The sequence below is a fragment of the Lepidochelys kempii genome, chromosome 1, assembly GCF_965140265.1.
Source record: "Lepidochelys kempii isolate rLepKem1 chromosome 1, rLepKem1.hap2, whole genome shotgun sequence".
NCBI lineage: Eukaryota > Metazoa > Chordata > Testudines > Cheloniidae > Lepidochelys > Lepidochelys kempii.
In genome coordinates, this window is record NC_133256.1 from 184,406,267 (window position 1) to 184,418,494 (window position 12,228).

General features: G+C 43.1%; 1 protein-coding gene across 1 annotated transcript in view; it reads right to left on the minus strand.

Annotated features, from left to right (window-relative positions):
- Positions 1-2: 2 nt before the first annotated feature.
- The window catches only part of LOC140895114 (uncharacterized), a 60,904-nt gene continuing 48,678 nt past the window's right edge, over positions 3-12,228 (minus strand). The window contains exons 2-3 of the mRNA XM_073304411.1: positions 3,093-3,175; positions 3-206 (exon numbers count right to left, since the gene is read on the minus strand). Of these exons, the coding sequence (XP_073160512.1) occupies positions 3-194 (192 nt within the window). The 5' untranslated portion in view covers positions 195-206; positions 3,093-3,175. The remainder of the gene's footprint in view (positions 207-3,092; positions 3,176-12,228) is intronic.

Below are 12,228 nucleotides of genomic sequence, written 5' to 3' on the forward strand. Positions count from 1 at the left end.
TGTCAAGTTCCTCTAGGGGGCCTGCTGCTGCTGGCAGCTTTGAAGCACTTTCTGCCGCACGCTTCTCTCACCGCTGTCCGTCTGCTTGTCTTTTTCCTCTTTGTCTCTCTCTGTCGTTGCACTGGGCCCTTCCCTCCTGCAGCTCCAGCATTCTCTGAATGTGTGCCTCCTGCTGCTGAGGGGAAGTCTCGCATCTCCAGGGCACACTGTGCCAAACCGCCCCAAAGAAAGAACAGGAAACAGGTAAAATACATTCCAAACCCTGGAATTACCTGAAACAGACCCATGGATGGCAATCCTTTCCCCTTCACTAAGAGGGTGAGGGACTGGCATTTTCAGCTGGCTGGAAGATAGTTGGAATGTACAGCTAAGAGGAAGCTCTGGGCAGGTATTAAGAACTCACAAGTGGTAAAGCCAGTCCTTCCTTCACCCAAAACGAGTTATGCTGGATTCAAAAGAGCAGGGAAGAAAGAGGTAGGGAAGCTCTTCTTACCCAGACACTTTGATCCAAGTCATGGAAGAATTCATACGACTTATTTAAGCATACACCACACCAAAATCACTAGGAACATAGAACTAGACAGATCAGACTGCTAGTCCTGATTATCAAGAATTCCCACTATGAATGGCCATTACCAGATTTCTCAGAGGAAGGTAAATCCCCCCGCCCGCCCCCCACCCCTAACAATTAGCCATTTGCGCAATGCTGTGTGGTGGAAGGCGCACAGGAGGGAGAGAGAGAGGGAGAGAGAGAGAGAACAGAAAATGCCTTCCTGACCACCTGTAAGCAACCAGCTTATGCCATGAAGCATAGCACACAAAGGAGAACTTGTGGTCAATTACTGTTTCTAACTGAAAGGTTGATAGATCATTAGAGAACTGCCCATCCAAATTTTCTCAGCAACATCATACAAGCTATTTAAAAACATTTTTTTAATTTAACTGAGCACTTTTCAGCTCGTTTCTGAAGAGAGGCAACATGCACAATGCTGGCCGTACAGAACAGCATAACACTGTTTCTTCTACGTTGTTGGAGGAGGAAAATATTGGACTTTTACGTTTCTTGTGTCCTTTGTTCCAAAATTCTTTAGCCCAATTTTCTGTCTTGTTTATATTTTAACAGATCTTCTGTTCATCTCACCTACTCAGATGTAAATCCACGTAATTCAGAATATAAACAAGATTTATTGTTAATGTATTAAATATTGCTAGTTAAAAGTTATTCAAATATGAATATTCCCAGTATTCCTTCTCAGCACTGAAGAAGCAGTTTCTTGTATGAATCAATAGAAACAAAGTAAGATTTAATCAGGCTGGCAGGGTCTTGCCTATTATGAAGGAACTAGTGTTTTAAGGGTATTAAGAGGACACAAATTGGTTCACTGATGCGTTGCTACTGGATGATTAAGAAATACCTGCCACCATATGATCACATTGCTGCCAGGAAAGACTGGCTAGTAAGACATTGGTATGGAGCTTTGTGGCCCTCCAGCTCCTCAAAGTAATCTTGGCACATCGTCACACTTGTCTCATGATATTACACCAGTACACTTTGATGCAACATCAATCCACAGTGTCAGGACATCACAATGTAATGATTTTGTGGATCTCGAGAACTCCAGATATTCTCCCTTCCATAGCTTCTCCTGCAGCCTGGAGACACAAAGAGGGATCCTGGTGACCCCAGTAAGTTTGCTCAATATTCCTGTCTTTGCTGCCCTGCTAAAGTCCACAAATGCAGGAAACATTCCTGCATTAAGAGCTTCATTTGTTCTGCCTGATAATATTGGGCAGAGCAAGAGGAGTTCTGATCAGGTCCATAGACTCCACAGGGACCATATGCATCTCTAGAGCCAAAAGCAGAGCATCTCATTGGTTTTGAGAGCAATGTAGTGTTACTGTTATTTCTATCATGCCATTGGTGTGCATGGTGCTTTACAGGCATACATGAAGAGTTAATTTTCAGAAGTGTCTAAAGCCCACTGACTCTCACTGTGTCTTGGGCTCCTAAGTCCCTCTTGAAAAAAGGACTTCAAATTTTCAGAAGTGTCTCAGTTCCATTTTCAAAAAAGACTTAGGAGCCTGTCATATTGAAAGTCAGTGGGATTGGGGCACATTTGAAAATTTTACTCATGATCCCTCTCTTAAAACTGAAGTTAGACCAAAAGCCCACACATCATGGCAGGGGAGGGAAGAGTAATGGCATAACAGTGAGCACAATTTGCTGCAAAAAGCAGGATATTGAAGTCTGTGTTGTGGATTTCTTGTTATTTATGTAGTTGTTTCCATTATAATGTTTTTCACTCATGAATAATGCCTTAATTCTACCCGTGTGTGTTTGCACTACGATACATTATATGAGCACACACTATTTTTTCCAGAGGACCCCTGTATCATTCAGTGCACATGACAGACACAAAAGGCAGCAGAATTAAGATTGAACGGGCAACCATAAATGCAACATTTCCTAACTTCGACTGCTTTATTTGGCAACCTGGATATTGTTCCTCTAACGTGGTCTTTATATATAATACACAAGACGCACACTATCTTTCAATGGATTAGCACTGACAAGCTTTGCAGGAGTGAATTATAAGAAGAGATTTGAATGGAGGGGGTAAATATTAACAGAATTTTCGATTTTTCTAAGTATTGCATTTTACTTGTTGATGACAAAATGACTGTCAACTCGTATTTTTCCCCCTTTGCTTTCCCCTTCTGTGCAGTGGAACTGTACAATACTGTGAGACTCAAAATAGAAAGCATCACAATTTTTATTTGTGGGAGTTCGGTGTCCAATAAGCTAAAAGTCCCCTTCACTTGTGCTAAACTTGGATATGCTCTTCCCTTGCTCTCATTTAAGTTTCAGGGAAAATGGACTCCAGTCCACATAGCTGGAGTCGCTCTTCCTTGCAGAACCATTCATCTACCTGCAGAACAATTCTTGTTCTCGTGTCAGAGACTGGCACCATTGTGGGTAATTAAACCACGTTTTAAAAATGTTTCAGCAAAGTGTTCGAGAGACCCATGCAGAGGGGTCAACGTTTCTGTAAATCTTATAGGACCCAGCATCTTCCCTGTAGGCAACTCACCAAGACCTCTGGTGTCACGACACTGCAGTGCTCATCGTAGAGGTGATGAGTTCAGGACTCCTTCTCACACAAGGAAAGATTATCTGAAAAAGAAGAAAAAGGAAGAGCTCCATCACAGTATACCCAAGCCTTTGGACCCCTCCCAGGCCACAGAAAGGAGACCAAAGCTTTCTCTGAACAGCTGACAAGAAAGCTTCAGCTCACCTCAGCAAGATTTGTTAGTGCTAAGAAAGCCTTTACAGGGAGAGAGCCACAGTAAGGTTTAACTGGTTCAAGTATGTTTGTTATAAACAAATGCAGCAAGGGACAGCTTAGACCTGCTTTGGCACACCCCCAGTTCAGCTAGATTGATTCCCATGAGCCCGTCTGTACTCCCAAGAACTGGCACAGTGCCCACACAAGCATCCTCCCAACTTCCTTATCCACCTAAGTGCTCAAGGGTTTGCCTTCCCCTCACTCCACGAGCCCAGCTACCTGTGCCAACCCCTGCTCTTCACAATTATACCTGCCACCAAGGCCAGACAGCCTGCCTGCCGGCCCACATGTGACTGAAAATGCAATAGCCTGGTAAAACTGGGTGCTCTCTTTGATCAGTCAGGAGAAGTATCAGGCCAGCGTCAGAATAGGAGACAGTAAGGCAGCTTCATCTAATGTTCCACTGGCCACCATTCCACTGTAAGACACCAGTCTACATGTGGAGGCTTATCCATTTGAAAGCATGGCATGCTGCATTTTTGGTGGTATCTTTGAGCATCAGATGCTGCCAGTTATTCCTCATATAGCCAAAGAGGTCATTGCTGAACTGATCAGTTCCACTCTCCCTACTGAGAAATATATCACATCAGTTAATGTTCAGTTCACATAAGGAACCATCTTCAACCACATCATCTAGCAAGTTTTACTTTATAAAATGAAAACTTAAGATTCCAGAGCACAATTCTACAGCAAGTCATTGGATTCTATGGTAAATTCTGTGTCACGGCAGAAAAAACAGAGAACTCCTGTTACAGACTTATTTCTTCTACCCACTCTATCCATTCTGACCAAGATACACGACTCTACTAAGTTCAGTTTGAAGACACAATGTGCCTTTTACTATTTACACAGGAAGGATGGCATTGTGGTTAAAGCACAATTGGGAATCAAGAGACTTGGTTTTTATTCCCAGCTCTACCACGGACTTCCCGTCCGACCTGAAGTAACTCAGTTAGCCCATCTGTGAAACAGGGAACATGGGTTGTGACTTGAGGTTAAATTCATTAAGAGTGGTAAAAATTTGTACTTCTATAGTCCCTTCCCTCTGTCTCCAAGTATCATCTGTTCCAATTTGACCTAAACAGTGTAGCAATATCTAGACCAATGAAGCCACCATTCTAGTCAGCCAGTCCTAAATAACAGAGTTGCATCCTCCACCCAATCAAACAATGAGACCATCAACATGATAGACTGTCCCTATAAATCACACATATAAACAGCATCTGACAAGACAACTGCCGCCATAAACCATTTAATCCAGCAAAAACCTAGCCATAGCAACACCAACATCCCTTCAACACCAACAGTTATAATCCCCCGCAGGCCAAGCCAGTGCCAATACAGCGACACCTCTCTACCTAACCTAGCTCTAAGCAGCTGTCCAGTACAGCCCAAATTTACCTTTTCGCATGAGTAAAGAGACAGGAATCATAGAACTAGAAGGGACTTTGAGAAGTCATCTAGTCCAGTCCCCTACACTCATGGCATGACTAAGTATTACCTAGAGCATTCATTCCTGACAGGTGTTTGTCTAACCTGCTCTTAAAAATCTCCAATGATGGAGATTCCACAACCTCCCTAGGCAATTTATTCCAGTGCTTAACCACCCTGACAGGAAGTTTTTCCTAATGTCCAACCTAAACCTCCCTTGCTGCAATGTCCTATCCTCAGAGGTTAAGGAGAACAATTTCTTCTCCCTCTTCCTTGTAACCACCTTTTATGTACTTGAAAACTGTTAGGTCCCCCTCTCAGTCTTCTCTTTTCCGGATTAAACAAACCCAATTTTTTTTCAATCTTCCCTCATAGGCCATGTTTTTTAGACCTTTCATTATTTTTTTGCTCTTTGGACTTTCTCCAATTTGTCCACATTTTTCCTGAAATGTGGAACCCAGAACTGGACTCAATACTCCAGTTGAAACCTAACAGACACAAGGTAGAGTGGAAGAATTACTTCTTGTGTCTTGCTTACAACACTCCTGCTAATACATCCCATAACGGTGTTTGCTTTTTTTGCAATAGTGTTACATTGTTGAGTCATATTTAGCTTGTGATCCACTATGGCCCCCAGATCCCTTTCCGCAGTACTCCTTCCTAGGCAGTCATTTCCCATTTTGTATGTGAGTACTTTGCATTTGTCCTTATTGAATTTCATTCCATTTACTTCAGACCATTTCTCCAGATCATTCTGAATTTTAATCTTATCCTTCAAAGCACTTGCAACCCCTCCCAGCTTGGTATCGTCCGCAAACTTTATAAGTGTAGTTTCTATGCCATTATCTAAACCATTGATGAAGATATTGAACAGAACTGATCCCTGTGGAACCCCACTCATTATGCCCTTCCAGCATGACTGTGAACCACTGATAACTACTCTCTGGGAACAGTTTTGGGAAAAGTTTTGCACCCACTTTATAGTAGCCCCATCTAGGTTGCATTTCCCTAGGTTGTTTATGAGCAGGTCATGCAAGACAGTATCAAAAGCTTTACTAAAAATCAAGATATACCACGTCTACTGCTTCCCCCATTCCCCCCCACCCCCATTTCACAGGGCTTGTTACACTGTCAAAGAAAGCTATCATGTTGGTTTGACCCGATTTGTTTTTGATAAATCCATGCTGACTGTTACTTATCACTTTATCTTCTAGATGTTTGCAAACTGATTGCTTAATTAGTTGCTCCATTATCTTTCCGGGTAGAGACGTTAAGCTGACTGGTCTGTAATTCCCCAGGTTGTCCTAATTCCCCAGGTTGTCCTTATTTCCCTTTTTATAGATGGCCACTATATTTGCCCTTTTCCAGTCTTCTGGAATCTCTCCCGTCTTCCATGACTTTTCAAAAGATAATTGCTAATGGCTCAGATATCTCCTCAGTCAGCTCCTTGCATATTCTAGGATGCATTTCATCAGGTCCTGGTGACTTGAAGATATTTAATTTGTCTGAGTAATTTTTAACTTGTTCTTTTCCTAGATTGGCTTCTGGTCCTACCTCATTTTCACTGGTACTCACTATGATAGATGTCCAATCACCACAAACCTTCTTGGTGAAAACCAAAACAAAGAAGTCATTAAGAACCTCTGCCACTTTCACATTTTCTTTTATTGTTTTTCCCTCCCAACACGGAGTAACGGGCCTACCCTGGCCTTGGTCTTGCTCCTAATGTATTTGTAGAACATTTTCTTGTTATCCTTTATGTCTCTAGCTAATTTGATCTTGTTTTGTGCCTTGGCATTTCTGATGTCCCTACATACTTGTGTTATTTGTTTATATTTAGTCTTTGTAATTTGACCTAGTTTCCAAGTTTTGTAGGACTCTTGTTTTTTAGATCATTGAAGATCTCCTGGGTAAGCCAGAGTGGTCTCTTGCCATACTTCCTATCTTTCCTATGCAGTGGGATTGTTCATTCTTGTGCCCTTAATAATGTCTCTCTGAAAAACTGCTGATTGACTTCAACTGTTTTTCCTTAGACTTGCTTCCCATGGGATCCTACCTACCAATTCCCTAAATTCCCTAAATTTGCTAAAATCTGCCTTCTTGAAGTTCCTGGTCTTTATTTTGCTGTTCTCCTTCCTACCATTCCTAAGAATCATGACTTCTACCATTTCATGATCACTTTCACCCAAGCTGCCTTCCACCTTCAAATTCTCAACCAGTTCCTCCCAGTTTCTCAAAATCAAATCTAGAACAGCCTCCCCCCAGTAGCTTTCTCCACCTTCTGAAATAAAAAATGGTCTCCAATACATTTCAAGAACATGTTGGATAATCTGTGCCCTGCTGTGTTATTTTCCCAACAGATGTCTGGGTAGTTGAAATCCCCCAGCACCACCAAGTCCTGTGATTTGGATGATTGTTAGTTAAAAAAAAAAAAAAAAGCAGGCCTCATCCACCTTTTCTTCCTGGTTAGGTGGCCTGTAATAGACCCCTACCATGACATCACCCTTGTTTTTTACGCCTTTTATTCTTACCCAGACACTTTCAATAAGTCTGTCTCCTATTTCCGTCTCAACCTCAGTCCAAGCATATACACTTTTAATATACAAGGTAACACCTCCTCCCTTTTTTCCCCTGCCTGTCCTTCCTGAGCAAGCTGTACCCTTCTATACCAATATTCCAGTCATGCGTATTAACCCACCAAGTCTCGGTGATGCCAACTATGTCATAGGAACACTGACACAGCCTGGGATGTGGGAGAACCCCTCACAGGAAATGGTCAGAGCTCTACTGCTTGAGACATTCAAGTCTCTACCTGCCAAGAGGCTAGAAAAATGTAGTATAGGGAATGCAGCTAGTTCAGTTCCATGACTATCTTGAACGACATGGTGACTAGAAACAATCAATTCAATTCACTAACTACAGATAATGCTTGCTTTGTTTAATAAATCAGTTCTAAATGCAAAACATTTTCCTCCAGGGCAGATTGGAAGAGGCCCTGGAGGTTTTTCGCCTTCCTCTGTAGCATGGGGCACGGGTCACTTGCTGCAGGATTCTCTGCTCCTTGAAGTCTTTAAACCATGATCTGAGGACTTCGATAGCTCAGACATAGGTGAGAGGTTTATCGCAGGAGCGGGTGGGTGAGATTCTATGGCCTGCATTGTGCAGGAGGTCAGACTAGATGATCATAATGGTCCCTTCTGACCTTAATATCTATGAATCTATAATCCGGGGAAGGGGGGTGGGGGGGGGGACGGGACATTGACTAGATGTGACCCATCTCTAGCACCTATGAATTAGCCACCCATATTACTGCAGCCGAACCCAGAAGTAAAATCTTCCAGCCAAACCTGCTTTTTCTCCTTCACCAATCTTAGGACAATGCAAGCATACTTATAAACCTTTAATGGTGATGGATGGCCAGGCACTTTCAGACATAAATAATTAGATAGAAACTCTGGCAGGAAGAGCTGTGGATATCACTGATTAACTATTATCCTTTCTCCGGCTTTGAAAATGCAAAGATGAAGAGATGAAATAAAGACACACCTCGTGTCAACCTGCAGCCTTGCTGTGATGCAGCATGTTAAAGAGAATAAAAATGTTCTACCTTCTATTGACACACAATAATGTGCTTGTTCATGGTCTTTGCCCCTGCTAGCCTGAAAACAGGTATGTTGGCAATGTGCACTTCAGTTACCAGTGAGATTGCACTAATTGGCATTCTCTGCTGGTTTTCACCAGACACTGCACTTTTAACTTTCATTCAGTTCTGCAGTCTTTGTATAATGGCAGCTGGGCTACCTAGATTAGTTTTTAATAAACTATTTTTAATACACTACATCAACATGACAGCTTGGGAAACAAGGAAAAGGCAGGAAGTTTTATCCAAAACTTTAAAGTCTCAAACTCATTTAAAAATACATAAAAGCAACAGCAAATAGATAAACTAGTATGGCATGCAGGGCATTCCTTACTTCCCCTGCTCTTCTGGACCCAGCCCCAGTGATCAGAGGTGCATCTTCCAGTTGCCTGTAGAGGCAACAGCATACTGAACCCACTTCTAGCAAAAGCTCTCCCGCTTACCTTCACATATTCTGTGCAGTGTCCTGCAGTCTACAATAGTACAAATGGCACTGGGCACACTGGCATCCAAACGGATTCGTAGGCAGCGCCACCTTGCCTTTAGTCAGCCCAATGCACATCCTATCACCATCCTGCAACTGCTCAGTGTTTAATTAAAACTTCTGCCACATGGTCTAAAATCAGGGTACGACTTCACGAGTCAAAGCAGTAGAGAATAAGCTGAGTCCCCTAAAACAACAGTGGACACAGGCATCCTGTCAATAACAACCTTTCTTGTCCAAACAGATTAACACCAGATCTCCTGAGCACCCTGGTGCCATATACCCAGCTGGTGCATCTCACAGTGGTGATCAGGAATGTCCTTTGTTGGTTAACTAAGGTGTGAACAACAATATAGTAGTATTTCTGGTTGCTATTAAATCATAGAAATTTAGGGCTGGAAGGAAACTTGAGAGGTCATCTAGTCCACCTCCTTTCACTGGGACGGGACCAAGTTTACCTAGACCCTCCCTGACAGGTGTTTGTCTAACTTGTTCTTAAAAAGTTCCCATGACAGGGATTCCACAACCTCACTTGGAATCCTATTCCAACGCTTAACAATCCTGATAGAAAGTTTCCGCCTAATATTTAACCTAAGTCTCCCTTGTGGCAGATTAAGGGAATTACTTTTTGTCTTCCCTTCAGTAGACATGGAGAACAAGTGATGACCACCATTTTTATAACAAGCCCTTAACATACTCAAAAACTGTTATGTCCCCCCTTGGTCTTCTTTTCTCAAGACTAAACATACCTAATTTTTTTTTAACCTTTCCTCATAGGACAGATTCTCTAAGACTTTTATCATTTTTGTCGCTCTCCTCTGTACTCTCTCCACATCTCAAACTGTGGTGTCCAAAACTGTGCACTATACTCCAGTTGAGGCCTCACTAGTGCCACGTAGAGCACTGTAGGAATAATTACCTCCTGCATATGACACTCCTTGTTAATACACTCCAGAATATTAGCCTTTTTTGTAGCTACATCACTTTGTAGCTCATATTCAATTTGTGATCTACCATAACCCCCAACTGCTTTTCTGCAGGACTACTGCCTAAAGCCAGTTATTCCCCTTCTGTGTTTGTGCATTTGATTTTTCCTTCCTAAGTACTTTGCACTTACCTTTATTGAATTTCATCTTGTTGATTTCAGACCAATTCTTTAATTTAATCAAAGTCATTTTTAATTCCAATCCTCTGAAGTGCTAGCAACCCCTCCTAGCCCGGTATCATCAGCAAATTTTATAAACGTATTTTCCCCTCTGTTATCCAAATCATCAATGAAGATATTGGTTAGTACCTGACCCAGAACAGACTGCTGTGGAATCCCACTAGATATGCTCTCACAGTTTGACAGTGAACCATTGATAACTACTCTTTGAGTACAGTCTTTCAACCATTTGGGGCACCTGCCTTTTAGTCATTTCATCTAGACCAATTTCCCTACTTTGTTTATGTGAATGGAATGTGTGACTGCATCAAAAATATTATTAAAAAAATTAAGATATCTGTAGCAAGGAGGCATGGTCTTCTGCCCTGACAGACAGCGAGAGACCCACAAGCTACTCCTGGTGGACAGAGCCAGGACACCCGCGGCTGCCCTGCCAGAAGCAGAGAGGTGGGACAGGAACCGGAACTATAAAAGACTGGCCCTTTAGCTCAGCTGGGGGAGAAATGTCAGAAGACCAGGATGCCTCTCCCCTGCTGGTGGAGCCTGGAGCTGACGGAGGCTGCCACTGTACCTGAGACCCAGAAGGGCTGCCAGAGGTACCAGACACCAATGAACTGATGGGGCTGCTGCTTGCCATTTACCTGAGTGAGACGGAGAACAACCCTGGAACTCAGGTAGTCCAGGGAAGCTGAACAGGGTTTGGCTGTGGGACCGATTTGTAAGCCAGCCAGTGTGTTGTGGGAGGATCCCCGCTGACCCAGTGGCAGACCACTCCGCCATTCACAGGGCTCTGGGCTGGGATGCAGTGGAGCGGGAGGGCCTGCATCCCCCTACCCTGGCCACCCCAACCCTGAATGGTGGCAATCTACTCAGTTAGGCCAGGAGGACTGTATTGGTCTGTCGCCTGCCAGAGTTAGGGCATCAGACAGGTCTGACTGTAGCTCCAGCCAAGAGCTGATTCCCCCCCATCCCCCGAACTGCTGTGTTGTTCTGTGTAGACCCAACCAGAACAGTTAACTGTGGATTGCTTGCCCTGATTCAGGGCCCAGGGCAGATAGAGTAATTGCTGCCCTGATTGATTACCAGCCAGGACCAGTAACTGCTGGCTGTCCCACCCTGATTGAGGACCCTGGGTTTATAGACTCCCTGCTGCTCGGCCAGCTGCAGGATAGAACCAAGTGACTCCTAGCTAATTCCCCCACAGACTGACTCGCTCCAGGAGGGATCATAGTAAGGGGCGTGGTCTCCTGCTCTGACAGATGGGGAAAGACCCATGAACGCCCTACCATATCTACTATGCCAGTAACTCTATCAAAGAAGGAAATTGGTTTGGCATGGTATGATTTGTTCTTGACTAATCTATGCTGGCTATTACTATCACCCTGTTACCCCCTAGGTGCTTACAAATTGATTGTTTAACCACTTGTTCCACTATCTTTCCAGGTATCGAAGTTAGGCTGACTGGTTTATAACTCCCCACTGTGTTTGCTCTTCTCCAATCCTCCAGGACCTCACCTGTCCTCTGTGAGTTCTTGAAAATAAAATTGCTAATGGTTCCAAGACTGCTTCAGCTAGTTCCTTAAGGACCCTAGGACTAATTTTGTCAGACTCTGCTGACTTGAATACATCTAAATTATCTAAACATTCTTTAACCTGTTGTTTCTCTTCTAGCTTGTGTTCCTTCCCCCTTGTTATTAATATTAATTGTATTAAGCATCAAGTCACCATTAACATTTTAATCAAGACTGAAGCAAAATAGACATAAAACACCTCACCCTTCTTGATGTTGTCCATTAGCTCTCCTTCCCCACTAGATAGCGGACCTACACATTCCTTTGTCTTTCTCTTGCTCCTAATATATTTACAGAACCTATTCTTATTGCTTTTTATTATCCTTCCTGATGTAACTCATTCTCTGCCTTGGCCATTTTGGATTTTGTCTCTACATGCCCAAGCTACTCTTTTGTACTCCTCTTTAGCAATTTGTCCATGTTTCCACTTTCTGTAGGATTCCCTTTTGATTTTCAGGTCACTAAAGAGCTCCAGATGGAGCCATATTGGCCTCTTACTATTCTTTGCTTCACATTGGGATAGTTTGCTATTGTGCCTCTAATAGTGTCTGAGAAGTTACCATCTCTCCTAAACTCCTTTTTCCCCTTAG